At 41.5% G+C, this 18,956-nt stretch overlaps 1 protein-coding gene across 3 annotated transcripts in view; it reads left to right on the top strand.

The window, feature by feature from the left end:
• TAOK3 (TAO kinase 3) overlaps window positions 1–18,423 on the top strand; it is a 190,881-nt gene extending 172,458 nt beyond the window's left edge. For all 3 annotated transcript variants that reach the window (XM_047698308.1, XM_047698311.1, XM_047698310.1), the window contains exons 18-21: window positions 7,975–8,214; window positions 9,639–9,851; window positions 15,726–15,908; window positions 17,153–18,423. In XM_047698308.1, the coding sequence (XP_047554264.1) occupies window positions 7,975–8,214; window positions 9,639–9,851; window positions 15,726–15,908; window positions 17,153–17,314 (798 nt within the window). In that variant the 3' untranslated portion in view covers window positions 17,315–18,423. The remainder of the gene's footprint in view (window positions 1–7,974; window positions 8,215–9,638; window positions 9,852–15,725; window positions 15,909–17,152) is intronic.
• Window positions 18,424–18,956: the final 533 nt, after the last annotated feature.

Here is an 18,956-nt window from a genome sequence, read left to right as displayed (position 1 = left end):
GGGACAAGCAGCTTTGTGAGGATCATGGCTGTTCTGTTCATTCTTACAGCCTTAACCCTCATGGTCTCTAGTGCAGTGCCTGACACAAAGTAGGTATACGAAAATAGCTAGGAAACGAATTTACCACTGAGAAGAAGGAGAAAGCCCATTTACAGAATAAGGAATCAACATTTTCCAAATAAATGTAATGGACTTTTATTGAGCACCTATTATAAGCTTTGTATACAGTGGAGGATCAAAAGATGTAGAACAGAGAATTTCTGTTTTCAGCCTGCTTGTCAGACACTTGGGTTTTTGTGGCTCCATGTGAAATACTAAGTAATAGAATGATGCCCCCTTAGTGCCAGGCACTATGCTGGAGATGCCAGGGTTAAGGAGGAGCTATAGTTCCCCGCCTTCAAGCAGCCCTAAGTCTAAGAGGAGAAACAGACATGTAACAGACTAGTTACAGTATAACATCTCAGGTACCATAAACATATAAATAAACTGTCTTGGGCATACAGTCATGAAAGAGCTGGGAGGACTCTGACTCATGAGAAGTTGAGTGTTTGGGGTTTGTGTACAAAGTGGAATGTCAAAAAAAGGGTAATTAGAAGCAGAACGTGGACCTTTTTTGTTAAGCCATGTTATTTCAATTTTAGCCGGAAGGCAGTTACAATGGCCATTGGAGGATTTTAAGCAGGGGGTCGAAGAGAGTTTTCTTTGAAAGAAGTAGTGCAACGGTGCGAAGGTAGGCTACAGCAGCAAGAAGCAAAATACAGTGAGGTCAGCGAGGACATTCTTTCTCTAGTTCGACCTGGAAGAGGCAATGGGGAGAGATTAGATCTGAAGCAGAACTGACAGTAATTGCAACCAAATGGCATCAGAATTTCAGAAGAGAGAGGAGTCCAAAATGACTTCAAAGTTTCTAATTTGGGAAATTGGATGAATAAGACATTATTCACGGAGATGAGGAGCACAGAATGTGACTCAGTTGCAGATACAGAGTTCAGGAGGAAAACATTGTGACCTGGAATAATCAGAGAAACCCTCATAAATGAACTAGCACGTTGGTAAAAATATCAAAGTTTGCAAAAAACCAGTGTTAGCCTGCACGAGGGAAACAAGCACTCAAGACACATTTAATGGGAATGTGCATTGGTACAGTATAAGCTCTTGGGGAGCAATTTTCAACTGTGAAGGAGAAGGAATGGAGCAAACTAAAATTTATCAAACACATGTAATAAGCCAGGCTCAGACCCTTTATCTGTGTTGTCTCATCTCATTGGAAGAGAGATAAACTGCTGAACATTTTATTTTTGAGGCAGGCAATGAGTGATACGGCTAAAATTTTACTTTAGAGAGATTAGCCCAGTTTGGTTGGTAGTGATGCACAGACTGATTTAAGCATGCATCCTTAGTGGGGACAGTACTGCCCCCAGGGGAATCAAAATGGGTTCTTGCAAGGGAGGGGTGTTATATATTACAGAGGCTCAGGCCCCCTCAAGGTCCAGAGTACTTAAATGGATATACAGTGTGTCTGTGGTATTCATATTTCATGGGTGGGGTTGATCAGGGGAGAGGGAAATCTAGAAAGGCTCCTGAGGATAATGAATGAATTAATTAATGACATAAATAAATAAATAAATAAATAAATATATAAATAAATAAATAAATTGGCGGGGGAGGTTGCGAAACATTGGGTTGGGGGAAGAAACTAGAAGCAAAGTAATCAGGTGGTAGGAAATAGGATATAGGCAAAGATGGTGGTGGCAGCTGTCAGAGGCAAATTGGCAACATATTTTGAATACAAAATAAACAGGACTTGGCATACCATCAACTGTGAGAGAAAAGACGAGGGTAGAATCAAAGTTATTTCTGGTGTTCGAGACTTGGTTACATGTAGATTTAGTCAGAAACAGAGAAGCTTAGAGAGAGGTGTCGGTAAGAAACTGATTAATTCTGTACTAGACATGTTGTCATTTGTTAGAAGGCAAAAAAAAAAAAAAAAAAAAAAAAGTCCAAATGAAAAAGTCCAAAGCCATTCAGAAATAAGATACTTGGGATTCTTTTCATCTGACAATTATTATTGTTATTCTGATAGCACATATTTGGAAGAAGACTAAGGCTAAGGAAACAATTAATGCCAATAAAAGCTGTAGAAGACAATTATTCCCCCAAAGTGATAGAAACTATATTTTTTACTTCATCAGTGTCAGGTTCTAACCAACTGAATGAAGAATAACTCTTATATGGGTATTTTCCTGAAGAATCTTAAGGTTTTCTTCTTCTTTATGAGAACATTAAATGAAGAAAAACACAGAAAAATATATAGTTGACTAGTGGAAGTTCTTCATAATCCCATTCCACCCAGTCTCTATCCTGACTACCATTAATCTGGTGTCCAGATTTCCAGATTTCTTTTTCCTCCTATATATGTATACATATATTTGGCTTCTATAGAACTTTAACTTTACAAAAATAAGATTACATAGTATCAGTGGGTTTATTTGATCTATAAGCCATAGCAACAAACACTGGCTGCCCAAGAGCGGAAGGGAATTTATTGGAAGGATATGGGTAGATAACAGAGCTGCAGAACCAAGCTGGAGAAGATGAAGACCCAAGCTGGAAAAGCAAATTCTGTGACCTAGAGAGCAAGAGCTAATGGGTATTCCTCACAGCATTGCCATTCGGGTGTATTTCCTCCAACCATGTTTAAATCTTTGTATCATTTCTGCTAAAGATTCAAATTCCTAGGGGACTGAGACCTTGATTGGGCAACGTGCTTGCTCCCTTCCTCAGTACTCTCTGATTACAGATAGGATGGAGGAGTTTCTCAAGCAGAAAGAGGAGCCTGTTAACAAAAGAAGGGGAAATGGATACCGAACCTACAAAAATGTCCACTGTACTGTTTTGTAACTCGTCTTTTTTTCTCATTCACCATCCAGGACACACAGCTCTGTCTGGTTCTTTTTAACCATTAACAGTGAATTTGGGAGTATGACTATAAAATTATTTATTTACTGAAGTACTTCTCAGTGGCTATTTTGTTGATGTTTTACAGTATCACTAACAGTGCCACAGAGAGCATCTTTGTATGCAGATCTTTTTACACAGATGCAGATATTTTAAGGATATATGCTCAGAAGTGGAAATTTTGGGGTCACAGTGTATACATGTAAATTTTTAACAGATATTGCCAAATTGCCCTCTAGGGGGTTATACTCCCACCAACAAAGAGCACCTATTTTTCCGTGCCTTTGCCAAAACAGTATGAGCAATCCTTTTAGTTACTGAAAATGTTGAAAAGGCTCACCATAGACTGGGTTGAGCCTCTTCCTCTACCATCACTGCCCGTGGACGCTGGCTATTTTCTAACCAGTTACGAAACCAAGAACTGAAACTAAAAAAGCGTTAAATGTCATAGGCTAACAACATCTCCATTTGAAAGTTTGGTTCTGGTTCTTACTCAACCTCATTGGGCATGAGGTCAGAATTTTTTACTTGACGAGATCAACTGCTTTTAAAGTCAGTAGCACTTGGGTCCTGGTTGGGAAGGGTTTATCATGGGACACACCCTGGATTCACATCTTACGTGGGAGGTAGGGTCCTATAAAGTATGGTCATACGTTCATGAAAAGTATGTAGGTTTCATTTTTTTTTTTTTAAAGATTTTATTTATTTATTTGACAGAGAGAGATCACAAGAAGGCAGAGAGGCAGGCAGAGAGAGAGGAAGGGAAGCAGGCTCCCTGCTGAGCAGAGAGCCCGACGTGGGACTCGATCCCAGGACCCTGAGATCATGACCCGAGCCGAAGGCAGCGGCTCAACCCACTGAGCCACCCAGGTGCCCCAGTATGTAGGTTTCAACACTGAGCTCCCTCTTAGCTTTGGGGAGGTGTGCACAGCATGTGATGTGAGCTGAGGGAAGGGGAGCCCACATGGCCCTCATCTTCTGCTGCCTCCACGGTGTATGGACAAGGAGAAGCTGATGAGCAAAATCACGTAGTCTATTACATGTGCTTTTGTGTTAGCTCAGCTCATTTCATGAATTGAAGGTGCACTGCACACTGTGCCATTTGTGTGGACGGAGCAACCATGCCCCGTGTCTCACCCAAGCAGAGGGATTCTTCCGAATATTGTGTCATAGGCCAAAAACATAAAACAGGAAACTATAAACCATTTGTTGGGACCTCTTTTAATAGAAACTATTGAAACAGCCCCCCCAAAACCTGAGTTTTAGATGCAGTTCTCCTTTATAGAAGTTGTATGATCTTAGATTAGTCTCTCAATTCTCAAACATGTTACAGTCCTATGGAAAAGGGGTAAGTCCTTAACAATGAGACCACCTCATCACTTTTAAAAACTGAAAGCACAGGGGCGCCTGGGTGGCTCAGTGGGTTAAGCCGCTGCCTTCGGCTCAGGTCATGATCCCAGGTCCTGGGTTCGAGCCCCACATCGGGCTTTCTGCTCAGCAGGGAGCCTGCTTCCTCCTCTCTCTCTGCCTGCCTCTCTGCCTACTTGTGATTTCTCTCTGTCAAATAAATAAATAAAATCTTTAAAAAAAAAAAAAACTGAAAGCACATTACACATTTTTATGTAGGCACAGTCATAGGCTCATAGGGAGTCTAATAATAATAATAATAATAATAATATAGGCAGCTTATCAACTTATACCACAGCAACTCAGATGTGTGAATTAAAGGCAAAGGGAGCAACTTACAATTTTAACAGAAAAATGTTTCTCTCACTTTTTTAATCATTTATAAAGAATAGGTTTAAGATATAATATGACAGATTTTCACTTCTGAATACAGAAAAATAATATATGTTGATATGTTCAGAAGCGTTGTCTCCTGGCCTTTCACTTCATCTTCACAAGAATGGTAGTCCACAGTGTAGCTACTGTTACCCTCTCTTTACACCTGAGAAAACTAAAATGTATAAGATCTGTCCCGTGCTCGCTTCGGCAGCACATACACTAAAAGATTTGTCTAACATCAAACACGATTGACTCACACCCTGAGTATTTTTCTATTGAATCTTGCACTTTAGTATGTATCAGAATTAGCTGGGTGACCTACTACAACCAATCACTTGCAGCCCAGGTAATTCTGATGCCACTATTCTGTAGACGACATCTGGAAGCATCCCATTAGACGTAAAGGGAAGTCTTTGATTTCTTCTGAAACTGTTATTTGCTTTGTGTCTTTTATTTTTTTCCCCCTAAGTTTCAGAGCTCTGGGCAGCCCAGACTCATTTTGGACTTCTCAGTTTAGGAAAATGGGTAATGAATAAATGCCCAATATTGGGAGACCTGGTACTCAAAGGTTAAAAATGACATAGTGATCTAGGAACAGGACCTTTACCTATTTAAAGGCTTTCCTTGGCTTTTTCTCTTGGTCATTGGTGTAGAATAGCTTTAGGCTCTGAGAAGGCCTCGCCATCCTTTGGTGCCACCTAGGGGCCAGTTAGTGACTTTTAAAGGAAGACATTAGATGGTCAAGGTAGAGGAAAAATAAAATAAGGGAAAGCAAAATGCAAAAGAGGGGGAGGTCCTCTAGGAGATGATCTTTTCTCCTTAAAACAAATGTAAGTTGCATTTATACTTTGGATGTTTCCCCACTAGAACATAAGCTCCATGAAGGGATGTACTTGTTCATGGCTCTATCCTTAGTGCCTGCAACAGTGCCTGACACACAGGAAGTATGCAACAAGTATTTGTTGAATAAATGAATGAATGGTTAGGACTTTGCTCCAGGATTAGATGTTGTGCTGTTTAAAGGGCTTCTCTTCAAATGGATAGAAGGTTTAAGTATGCAAGGTATTTTCAGCAATACCAATATACAGATGTTACTGATATTTCTCTGAAAATAAATGACTTGCACTTTCTCCCATAGTGGATGTCATCAGAGAAGAGAGGCACTCTTATACTCACTGAAAATCCAGCTCACAAGCTTTCTTCTTTTCTTGACCCTCTGTTGTTGTTGTTGTTGTTGTTGTTTTTAAGATTTTATTAACTTATTAACTTATTAGAGAGAGAGAGAGAACATGAGCTGGGGGGAGAGGAAGAGGGAAAGGAAGAAGCAGACTCCCCACTGATCAGGCAGTCCAACGTGGGGCTCAATCCCAGGACCCCGAGATCATGACCTGAACTAAAGACACACAGTTAATGGACTGAGCCACCCAGGCACCCCTTTCCTTGACCTTAACTAGTAGTAATACCACCCTTTTCAGAAATCTAACAGCATAAATGTTTACCTCTTTGATGGCACTGACCACTTTCAGCCTTGTTCTTTCTTTTTTTAAATTTACATCTATAACTTATTTGCTTGGGTTAATTAAGGTTCTTTTGTTTATACATTACTGAAATTTATCTGAGCTAGTTTAAGCCAAAACCAGGGAATTTACTACAGACATAGAGGAATATTTCACAAAACCCAATAGCAATAATACCGCTGGACCTACAGGAGAGCTTAGAACCGGTTATGAACGTGGGCATCAACATACTCCCTGCATGTCTGTCTTCTCCCTTTTTCATCCTTGTTCTGAAGCGCAGCCTTCTCTAACCCTCAGCCTACTCATTTAGCAGTGGATGACTGTCACATTTGTAGTTTTTATATGCCCCTCAGTTCCAGCCTCACATGGAGATTAACTGTCTCTGAATCCCAATTCCAAATTCCCAGGAGAGAAAATAAATTGATTGAGTCAGCTGTGAGCTGAGCATATAGTACTTCAATAAATATGTAGTATAGTCCCCTAGTAGAGCGTTAGCAAGTTGAGAACAGAATCACGGCTGAGTAAACATTTTTATGTATCCAGAGCACATGGTTCAGATCTTGGATATGGTGCAATTTAGGAAATATTCTTCAACTGGTTAGTGAAAAAATTTCACTCAACTACCTTTATTTTTTTTTCTATTTTTTTTTCTTTCCTCCCTTAAAGAAAGACAGACCAGACAAGACAGAAAGCGAAAGAAAGGAAAGACATGAGTAGAACTGGAAAGAACAGAATGATTTGATCTAGAATGATCAGACTAATGGAAAAAATGAAAGGGGAGAGAGTATATCTGCTTTTTCCCAGTCTTCCCTTACTCTGAGATTTTAAAAAGCAGTTAGTTATCCTACTTCTCAATCATGCAAAAACAGGGTTTTTTCCAGAAAACCACAAACATTGCAGACATTGCCAGTTTAAGTCAATGATTTTCAATTCTGACTGTATGTGTTACATTCACCTGAAGAACTCTTAAAAATAGTGATGTCAGTGCATCCCCCCTTCCCCGACCACCCCCCACCCCCCACCCCATCCCCCCACCCCGGCCCCGCTGACTGTTATCAGAACCTCAGGTTGTAGGATTCGGGTACCTTGTGTTTGAAATTCTCCTCACATGATTTTAATGGGCAGCCCATATTGAGGACCCCTGGCTTAACTGAAAAAACATTTATTTACACCTGTGCATAAGACCTCACCTAAACAGGGGTCACAGCAGCTCTAAGAGGTAAGAAGGGGTTGGTTAAGGACGCTCAGGTCGTGATCCCAGGGTCCTGGGATCAAATCCCACATCCAGTCCTGGCTCAGCAGAGAGTTTGCTTCTCCCTCCCACTCTGCCTGCTGCTCTCCCTGCTTGTATGCTCCCTCTCTGTTAAATGAATAAATAAAACCTTTAAAAGAATTATTTAAGAAAAAAAAAAAAGAAGAAGGGGTCAGTTAGAATTAATCCCATTCTGTAGATAGTGTAGTTGTGATGGCTACAAAATCCCATTATACAGATGGTATACTTGCCCACCTGCTAAGTGATGGGCCCAGAAACAGAACCGTAACCTCCAAGGATTGCTAATCTGATCTCATTAAGTCACTTAGCTGCCAAGCACTAACGGGTTTAATTAAGAGACAGTCAGTAGTGCCCTTCCTTGCCAACCCTCACTCTGTCGGTCATTCCTTCCAGTTCACCTCCAGTCACCTCTCTCCATTTGTGTCTTGTTCCTGAATGCAGGAACTAAATAAAAAGAGGACCCAGAAGGAGATGGAGCACGCCATGCTGATCCGACACGATGAGTCCACCCGAGAGCTCGAGTACAGGCAGCTGCACACGTTACAGAAGCTACGCATGGACCTGATCCGTCTACAGCACCAGACCGAACTGGAAAACCAGCTGGAGTACAATAAGAGGCGGGAAAGGGAACTGCACAGGAAGCATGTCATGGAACTTCGGCAACAGCCAAAAAACTTAAAGGTAAGAGGAAATCAAAGTATTCCCTTATTTGTGCTCCAGGATGCAGTTAGACTGACTTAGTAGTTCCTGCCTCTGGATGACTGTCAGATTCTCCGGGGCAGCTCTTCAAAATTACAAGTTTTGGGGGCCCACACCTATTGAATCAGAGTCTCCAGATTGAAGCCCAAGAGTCCGTATGTAACAAACTCCTGAACAGATGCTACTTTGGAAACCATCATGCAGTTTCTCTGACCCCTTCATAACCTGACCTCTTTAGAGCTGTAATTGATGGACAAACCGCAGCCCTAAGTTCCAGTCCCAAGAAATGAGAAAGTTACCTAGCAGGTATACAGCAGATAAATTTCATCTGTCGTGCTAGAGTATTGGTAGTAACTACTTTGAGTGCCGCTATTTTGAGAAAGACTAAAGCCACGTGCAAGCTTAGTAGGAAAAAGTATGGTTTATTAGTGACATCTGTCATGGGCATGGGAATCAGGAGTGAATCTACATGTGCCAGACATTTATTATCCTTGCCCTAGAAATTTGGAATCCCTTTGGCCCTCACTGCCTCCAGATAATTTTAGCTGACTGCTAATTCACAAGCTCTATGGACTAAGCCATTGCTGTATGTCAAGGGGGTTGTTGTCATTGTTAACACAGATTTGAGGCCAACCTCAAATGCACTGGCCATGTTCCTGTCTGGCCAAATCCTAACCTGTCTGATTAGTGATCTCTGTCATCACAACTCCAAGCATTTATGAAATCCACGTGTGACTCTGAGGCAACCTGATGAGTGCCTTCTAGACTTAAATAATATAGCCCACCTCCTCCTTGCCAAAATGTGTATTTGGTATTGGTACATGAAAGTATAATGCCTTCATGGGAGAAGAAATCTAAAATCACTTTTCCCTGTCCCCTTATGCTGAAATCCAGGGGAAATAGGTTATGATATGAGGTATTATCCAGATGCTCTCCTTTGTTGATTTGTCAAGGAAACGCAGAGCTGTGGGAGCCAGCTTATGTGTCACCATCCCCTTTCTCATTTGGAAACATGGGTGGGGAAGGAGACAAACAAAACAAAATGCGGGGAAATAAATAACCAATGGAAGACACTGAAGATTTTGACTAAGAAGCCATTAAAATAATGAACGACCTTTAACAAACGAAGCTTCATAGTATTCTACAATACTATGTGATCCCCTTGTAATAATTCATTTTTAAAAATCCATTGGTAAAGTCAAAATTACTTCCATTCATTTAATATAAGACCAACAGTGTTGGTAGTTAACTCTTGTCTGTATTATTTTCATGATTGCTGACTAGCAATGTGGGTTACTGCACCAAAAGACAACTGGTCTCAGCACCTGTATTGTGCTGTTAGAATGGAAGGCTTTCTGCATTTACTAACGTGTTTTTATTCTCCTTTTGTCCCTTTTTCTACACAGGCCATGGAAATGCAAATTAAAAAACAGTTTCAGGACACTTGCAAAGTACAGACCAAACAGTATAAAGCACTCAAGAATCACCAGTTGGAAGTTACTCCAAAGAATGAGCACAAAACAATCTTAAAGACACTGAAAGATGAGCAGACAAGAAAACTTGCCATTTTGGCAGAGCAGTATGAACAGAGTATAAATGAAATGATGGCCTCTCAAGCGGTAAGTGGTTAGGTTCAGTGCCACAGCTTCAAGAGCTTTGGGAATCAAGAAAATTCAAGATCCAGCCTGTTGTTCCCAAGATGATTCTTGCACAAATTTAGGATACTGGTGTTTTTCTGCCCAAAGAACTGAGGAAGTGACGACGCTGAATAAAGCCAAGCCAATGTGGATACTTGCTGGAGTGTGTCTTATAAGATGGAACTCAAGGAGTCACATGCTCAATCAGACCTGTGGCACATAGGGACTTTGAGGGCGAGATACGATAGATACCGCATATAATACCGTGTTTTCGTGCATCAAAGATGGCGCAACTAATATCAGGCACAAATGAATAAGACACACAGACCCATTCATTCAATAAACTTTTACTAAGCATCTGCACTCAGCACTCTGCTGGGCTCAGAGCTAGAGTAATAAGCTAGGGAGACAACAGTTGATCCCTGTCCTCACACTTTTCGTTAGTCAAGCAAGGAAGTCAGAGAATTAAGCAATTTAAAAAGGCATAATAAATGCTTTGAAGTGGGGGGTGCAGGTTGGGGGGCGCTGTGGGAGGATAAGTAAGAACATCTAATCTGCTGTAGGGAAAGCTTCCCAGCAAGAGCCCAGAAGCTTGAAGGAATGTACTGAAGTAAACAGCCTCCATGGAAAGTGACCTACATGGGCCAAGGTCCAAAAGATGGAAGTGTGCATTTAGGGCCCAAAAGAACTTTGGTGTGAGTCCAAAGTTCAAGGAGGATTTATGGGAGCCCCAAATGGAGAGGTCATAAAGGTCTTGGTAACCCAGAGATGGGAGCTTACCTGTGATTCAGTGAAGCTTTCACAAGGAGATGAGTCTTAAAGAGTAATAGTTTGTCAAACAGGCAGAAGAAGAAAAAGTTATTCCCAGCAGAGAGGACACAGTAAATGCAAAGATACAAGGCCTGAAAGAGGACAGTACATTTAAGGAATGAGTGGTTCATATGACAGGAGTATAAAGGGAAACAGGTGGATAGTTGGGGATCAGACCCTCAAAAGTCAGGAGTTTGCACATCTTTCTGTAAACAAACGGGGATCTGCTGAAGCCCATTTTAAAAAGGAAAGTGACAAGATCAGATTTGTGATCTAGAAAGATACCAGTAATTTAACAACTGTAGGTGAAGAGACCTGTTAGGAAACTACCATAGGCCAGGAAAAAAGTAAGAAAACCCTGAACTGAGAACATCCTCCTGGAGATGGTGAGGAGGAAGAAGGATTTGAGAAATATTTAGGAGTTAGAAGAGGTTGAGCTCCATGACCAATTTGAGAGGTAGGCTTGATAACAGTGGAATAGTCATCATTTTACCAAGGTTAAAAAAAAAAAAACCAAAAACTGAAGGAAGTGTAAGCTTGGATGCCTGGCAGATAATTGACTAAGTTTTAGGCATGTTACCTGAGTTTTGTGGGTATCCAGGTAGAGAGGTACAGAGATGGAAATCTATAGTTCAAGAGACAGGACACAAGACAAGTAGCTAGACATCCATGTTAGATGGAGGAAGTTGTAGCTGTTGGGAATCCCTGAGACCTTCTAGGGACAAGAGATTTTATTAAGAAGAGGACTAAGAACAGGAGCTGTGGACACCACCATATGAGGGTGCAAGAGAAACAGTCCAAAGGAAATGAATTATTAATGCGGGTGGGGAATTGGAGAGAGTATGTCAGTGACACCAGAGCAGAAGCTTCTAGGTGATCATTTCAAGTGCAGCAGAGAGACCAACTGGACCCCACAGGAGATTTGTGCAGTGACTGTCACAGACAAGCAGTGGACTGGTCGGAGTGAAAGACATTGTAGTGCATGTTACAATACACTATAAAGTGAGGTAGAAACATAACAAGATTCCTTTTCCCAACTGCTCATCAGCGAAGGAAGGGAGAAGAACTGTAGCTAGAGGAAGAGACAGTTGAAGGAAGACTTCTGTTTTTTGGGAAAGGCTTTAAAGGTGTTCTTAAACCTGAGGTCATGGGTAGGAATCTATATATTCATTCATTCATTCATTCATTCATCCATCCATCCATCCATCCATCCATCCAGTAAGCATTGAGTGCCCTACTGTGCCCCAGGCATCCTGGGATACTGTGGTGAATAAGATAGTCATTGATCATGTCTTCATGGAATTTACGGAAAAATGAGGAAATGGCATTGAGAAAGTCTACTCCGTGTAATGGCCGAGCAAGTAGAGCGTGCCAACAGAGTGTGACCAGGAGAGTAGGCTGGTGTGGAGAGTCAGGAAAGGCCTCTCAGAGACAAGGAGTATTTAAGCTGAGGAGTAGAGCGCACATTCAAGGCAAAAGAACTGCATTGATAAAGCTAGGGGAAGTAGTGGCACTTCTAATGAACTCAGCGTGCATTATGTTCGGAGTATAGAGAACGACGCAGAGACCAAATGAGAATAAGACTGGAGGGTAAACAGGGACCAGATCATGGAGGGGCTTGTAAGCTTTCTTACAAGGATTTCTTTCTTAAGGATTTTGCTCTTGATCCTAAAAGCAATGGGAAGCCATTGAAGAGCATTGAAGGGGATTGACATCAGATTTGCGTTTTTGAATGATCACTCAGGTGACAGGTGGAGAATGGCCTGGGAGATGGTCGGATGGATCTCAGGAGATCATGTATAAAGTCACTGCTTTTACCTGAGCAGGAGCAAGGGGTGGCTAGACCAGAAGGGGGTGGATGGGATGAAGGAGAAAGTGATGAAATTTGATAGGCAGGAGGTGGAAGTGAAAGCATTTAGTTATAGAATAAATGTGGAGCATGAGGGATTAAGGTAGACTCCCAGTCTCTAGTCTGAACAAAACAGTGGATAATGGTGTCACTTACCTGCATGGTAAAGAAAGAAGTGGAGCAGCTTGGGGGGAAAGGAAGGGAATGATGATGAGCTAATAGTCATGCTGAGCTTGAGGGGCCTGGGAACCATCCAGGCAAAGATGTCCCTAGCAGACTGGGTAAGCTAGCCTGGGCCTCGGAAGAGAAGGCTGAAATAGAGGTGAAGAAGTGGGAATCATCCATATATAGATGGTAGTTGTAGCCTTGGGAATAGACAAGATTCCTTAGGAAGAGAAGTTAGAAGAAAAAGGAAGTAGCTGGAAAGGAGAGGAGGGAGGGGGAAAATCCCAAGAGGGTATGGTATCTCAGAAGACTAGAGAAAGATTTCAAGAAGGAAAGGGCAATCCATGGTATTAAATGCTGCTGGAAGTCCGGTAAGATAAAGACCCCTTCCCACATCAGTAAGGGCTAGGATGGGAATGAGGAGTACAAGGAGAGGTTAAGGGTAAGGAGAGGGGAGAGAATTGGTAGGGACACCAAGGCTGATAGTGTTTTTGTCTTGTTCATCTTTGTGTCATGAGCATCTGCAACAATTCTTGGTACACAGCAAGTGCTCAGTGAATGTCTGTTATATAAGATGGACAGAATGGGATCGGGAATATAGGTTCAGGATTGGCCTTGAATAAAAGGAAAGACATATTTCTTTCTCCTGAGGCAGTGAGAAGATAAAAGTAGTTATGATTAATGCCACTATCCTTTAGTGACTCCTTATCATGAGCCAGCCACTGTTTTGGGTATGTTATTTCAATCTTGTGTAACCCCTTTGACCTTTGAAGTAGTTACCGTTTTAACCCTAATTTACCTGCGTGGAAATTGAGGTTTATTGAAGTAAAGCCACTTGCTTAGAGCAGGAGTTGGCCAAGTGTTTCTTTAGAGGCGCAGGCTTTGTGGACCACTGGGTTGCTGTCACAACTACTCAACTCTGCTGTTGTCATGCAAAAGCAGCCCTAGGTGGCCTGTAAATGAATGAGCGTGTCTGTGTTCCAATAAGACCTTATTGACAAAAATGGGCAGCAAGCCAGATTTGGGCCATAATGTGCCAACTCCTGGCTTAGGGGCTCACATAGTGGTAATTAACTAAGTAGTGATGAAGCTGGGATTTGACCCCATTTCGGGGAGAGCCCATAAGCCTGGCCATACTACATTATGCGGCTGCCATCACATCCTTTCATGTTAATCCACTTTGGGAAACAGATGTGATATTTACCTACACTTCTGTAAAACATTTTAATGGATTTGATACGCGCAACTTTGGGGCAATGAATACCGGATACTGGAATATCCTCTCTGATTTCTAGACCACACTTTTATAGAGTCAGAGCTGGTACAAAATCCCATAGTTATAGACATTAATAATAGAGCGCCAGAAGTAAGAGAAGATAGAGATGTTTCAGTGGACTAAGCTGCCTATAAAATGAGCCTCTCACCCATTTGACCAGGGCTCATAACAATTAACAAAGACAAGTAGAAAAGAACAGGCTTTCATTCCCTTTATTGGTAAGGAAGCTCCCACATCAAGAGGGAATGAATAAGTCTTATTGGGAGCCAGTAAACCCTGTGGCATTTATCAGTAAGGCTGTTCCTGCCGTGGAGTGACTTTTTTATCTTGTGTCTCTTCTCCCTTCATTTCTCATTGGGAAAATAAGAAAAGAGGTATCCTTTTCAGTGGATTTTAGTGAAAGCTGGGTAGGATTGATTACTAGGAAATGCTTTGGAAATATGATTATGGTATTTATTTCATGTTCATGTAATATATTCCTCCAAAAGTACTAAAGAATATACTGTGCAGATAACTTTCTTAAAATATCTAGTAACAGTTCCAAAAGTTTCTTAAGATATTGAGATACATTGTTAATTGTCACAAATTGTACGGATTAGGAGGGAAAAAGCATAAAATGGAGAAAAAGTGTCCGCATGGAAACGTGTGGATAAATTCAGGGTTGACAGAACTGTCTGTCTAATTCAAGGATTCTAATCTCCTAGTTCCCAGCTGAACTGAGGGCCTGATAAAAGTTTTTAGACAAAACCAAGCCTGGGGCAGGAGGATCATCAACCATAAAATATAGTCCCACTAATGGCCCCAAACCTTCAGTTATGCTCATTGAAAGATGGGCTGTCTTGGCCCATTCCTCAGACAGAACCAACAGCGTGGCATGTAATACAAAGTCCAGGAGCTATAGAGAGCAAGGGGAACTCTATTGGCCTGCTTTATAATTTGGACTTCACTACTTCGAACCAGAATATGCCGCTTAAGATCATCCAGGCTATCTCTGTGAGGAAGAGATTTTGAACCACTTGAGTTTAGGTGGGTTAGCCAGCAGGATAACTTGTATAGTCAATTGTAGGGACCAGCATTACTTGCGAGGAGCATAACTATACTGTGGGATAGTCCCCAATGTCATGGAGATTGGACTCATATTTTTAGAGCTAAGGATACCTAATTGTGTGGTAGTTTGAGGGTTAAGGATACATAAATATGGAAATGGTTAATCAAAGCCAAAATAATGTTAACAGCTACTATTTACTGAACACTTGGTGTGCATCTAGAACTATGCCTAGGATTTCATATGAATTCTTCCATTTAATCCTCATACCAGTCTTAGACAGTAGGAACTACTACTGTTATTTTCTTGAGAGGAAAAAAAATGAGACTTAGAGGGGGTAACTTCTCAAGGCGACATACCTGAGTGAATCATGGAGCTAGATTTCAAGGTCAGGAGTCTGCCTCCAAAACCCACAGGCTTAGTCACCGGAGCATGTAGCCTTCCTGACTCCTGTGTGTGTGGTTTTCGGAAAACCAGTTTTTCTTAAGAATGTTTTCGTTTTCTTAAGAAGAAATGTTTAAGAATGTGTTTGTAGAACCTCGCAGCCCATGGGGCAGACTGTGCTAATTTTGATTCCTAACTCTGAATGTACCCAAGGCACCTGTTTTTCTGAGGGGACCTGTTTCAGTCCAAACAAGGAAACCTCTTCCAGTGGTCACCAGGTGTTGTAAGCTAGGAATGAATTACAGTGTGTGTCTTTTGTGCCCACAGTTACGGCTAGATGAGGCTCAAGAAGCAGAATGCCAGGCCTTGCGGCTACAGCTCCAGCAGGAAATGGAGCTGCTCAATGCCTACCAGAGCAAAATCAAGATGCAAACAGAGGCACAGCATGAACGTGAGCTCCAGAAGCTAGAGCAGAGGGTGTCTCTACGTAGAGCACATCTTGAGCAGAAGGTATGAGAGTGTTACTCTGGGTCCCATACAGTTGCGTGGAGGATGGACCATGGCCTAGGGAACCGCCATTTATGGAGCCCTGCCTGTGTACTTAAACTGCGCACTGTTCACTTATTTCATGCTTTTATCTTCCCAGTACCCCTGAGAAGTAGGTATGATCTCCATTCCACAGGCACAACATTAAGGCTCCAAATGGTTAAGTTACTCACGTAAATCTGACCCCACAGCCTAAATTCTATTACTCTGCTAGAGTACCCCTTCACACCTTCAGAGCCAGAGGAATGGCATGGGGTGACGGGGCAGTTGACAAGACATTTGTGAAAGGTGCTATGAATGGATACCATGGCTGCGAAATGGTTTGAAGAAGCCAGATTTGGTTTTTATTTTCAGTTATTTCTCCACCAAAAGAAATCACCAGCAGGGCTCTTTTAAAAAAATTAGCATGAAAAGAGGCTGATATTGCCATAATAATAAATGTTATAAAATAAAAGCATAATAAATGTTACCAGAATTGAAATATTCATTGCTTTAAATATTGCTGAAGGGGGCACCTGGGTGGCTCAGTGGGTTAAGCCTCTGCCTCTGGCTCAGGTCATGATCTCAGGGTCCTGGGATCGAGACCCACATCAGGCTCCCCCCTCTCGCTCTGCCTGCCTCTCTGGCTACTTGTGAGCTCTCTGCCAAATAAATTATAAATAAAATCTTTTAAAAAAAATATTGCTGAAGAATATGAAGTAGAAAAGATTTCATAAAGCGTCTCAAAGCCGTTAAGCATTTATTTGCTTAACCAGTTATTTGTACTTTCTTCTGGTACTTCCCTGAGACCAACGTGAGAGACTATTTTCACAACTCCTGTTCTAGAACTAAATTGCTAATGACCCAGGGGGCATCCGGCTCTCTATGGGAAAGCAGCACAATCTAATTGTGCTTGAGTGTCTTTTAGCTTCTCCTGAGCCATCTCCTGCTGAGACAGGACACTGACCTAGATCAGCCCAGCTGCTTGGTTTGCTAGAATGGTAGTGCTAGCCCCCAGGTGGGCCCCAAACATTTTTATTCTTGTGAGCAAATTTTAAATATGGATGAGATACAAGACATTGATCCCGGGATTCTCCCAGCCTTTCCCAGTCTAGATTACTCTGAGTTCCCATGTGTTTGTGTGTCATATATGTACGTGTCCATGTGTGTTTGCGGGCGGCTGCAGGGAGACCTCGTCCGTTAAGAACTGTTCATTGTGCTTATTTCAGATTGAAGAAGAGCTGGCTGCCCTTCAGAAGGAACGCAGCGAGAGAATAAAGTACCTATTGGAAAGGCAAGAGCGAGAGATTGAAACTTTTGACATGGAGAGCCTCAGAATGGGATTTGGGAATTTGGTTACATTAGATTTTCCTAAGGAGGACTACAGATGAGATTAAATTTTTTTGCCATTTACAAAAAAAAAAAAAAAAAAGAAAGAAAACAAAAAAATTCAGACCCTGCAAAACCACATTCCCCATTTTAACGGGCGTTGCTCTCACTCTCTCTCTCTCTTACTCTTACTGACATCGTGTCGGACTAGTGCCTGTTTATTCTTACTCCATCAGGGGCCCCTTCCTCCCCCCGTGTCAACTTTCAGTGCTGGCCAAAACCTGGCCATCTCTTCTATTCATAGTACACGTCACAGTATTGATGTGATTCAAAATGTTTCAGTGAAAACTTTGGAGACCGTTTTAACAAAACAATAAACCAACGACAACAACAAAAGTGGATGTATATTGCTTTAAGCAATCACTCATTACCACCAATCTGTGAAAGTGAAGCAAAAAAAAAAAAAAAAACCACAAATAAATAATAATAATAAATGCCAAGGGGGAGAGAGACACAATATCCGCAGCCTTACACCTTAACTAGCTGCTGCATTATTTTATTTTATTTTATTTTTTTGGTATTTATTCATCAGGAATAAAAAAAAAACAAAGTTTTATTAAAGATTGAAAATTTGATACATTTTACAGAAACTAATTGTGATGTACATATCAGTGGTGACATATTATTACTTTTTTGGGGATGGGGGGGTGGGTGGGGTGAAGAGATCTTGTGATTTTTAAGAACCTGCTGGCAAGAGTTTAACTTGTCTTCAGCATATTCTGATTGTATCATAATCATTTTCTGCTGTTGCAGAGGATGTGAATACACTTAAGGAGCTCACGGAATCCCAGTAGCACAAATTGGGCTTTGGCAAATCGTGTATTTTGTGTATAGAAGGAATTTAAGGAGAGGTATTACTTATTTTCATATTGTATTTTAACTGTTTCTCTGATCAAATTTTTTTACTTCCTCCTCCTCTTCCTCCCCACCCCCCCCCCCCCTTTTCCAATTCAGTATTTGGAGTTCGACACTGTCTCTCGATCAGATCATCTTGATCTTTTTCTTTATTCCCCTTCCCCTCCCTGAGTCCCATATCTTGGTCATAAATATTGCATTATTCACACTTTCAAACTGTGTATTTTCTTACAATAAAAAATGATGAAAAAAAAAAGGCTTTACTTCTTTTGCATGCACTTTAAAAAACAAAACAAAACAAAACATTTTTCAGGTTCCAAGGAAGAGCATGATAACTGTCAGAGCTTTTAATTATATTTGTAAATAAAAGTGTTCATCACATTGCCTTGCTGTGTTATTGTAGCAGGAAGTTTCCCTTCTAGGTTCACCAGCTCATAACTCAGAAAGAGACCTGCCCTCCAAAAACCATCCTCCACAGCCCTGGGTGCTCCCAGAAGAGCCGTCCGAGATTTTCAGGTAAATCTGTGTCTTGCAAGTTCTTCTACAGGGCTGAAGATAATGTCCCATTGTTTGAAGTGGTCAGTTGCATCTGTTTGCCCTTTAGAAAATGGCACATGTGCATGTGTGCGCACGCACACACACACACACACACATACACCCCAGTGTGCCAGTCATATAGGCACATGCAGTGCTAAGAAGTTACACGCTCTTACAGAAAAGCAAGCTATTAAAGAGAGATTATGGCCAAGTATTTGAAATGGTCCCACTGTATGGCAGATCCCCTCATAT

Source organism: Lutra lutra, chromosome 12 (genome assembly GCF_902655055.1).
Source record: "Lutra lutra chromosome 12, mLutLut1.2, whole genome shotgun sequence".
Taxonomy (NCBI): Eukaryota; Metazoa; Chordata; class Mammalia; order Carnivora; family Mustelidae; genus Lutra; species Lutra lutra.
Note: the sequence above shows the minus strand (reverse complement) of the source record. Positions and strands in the feature narration are given on the sequence as shown.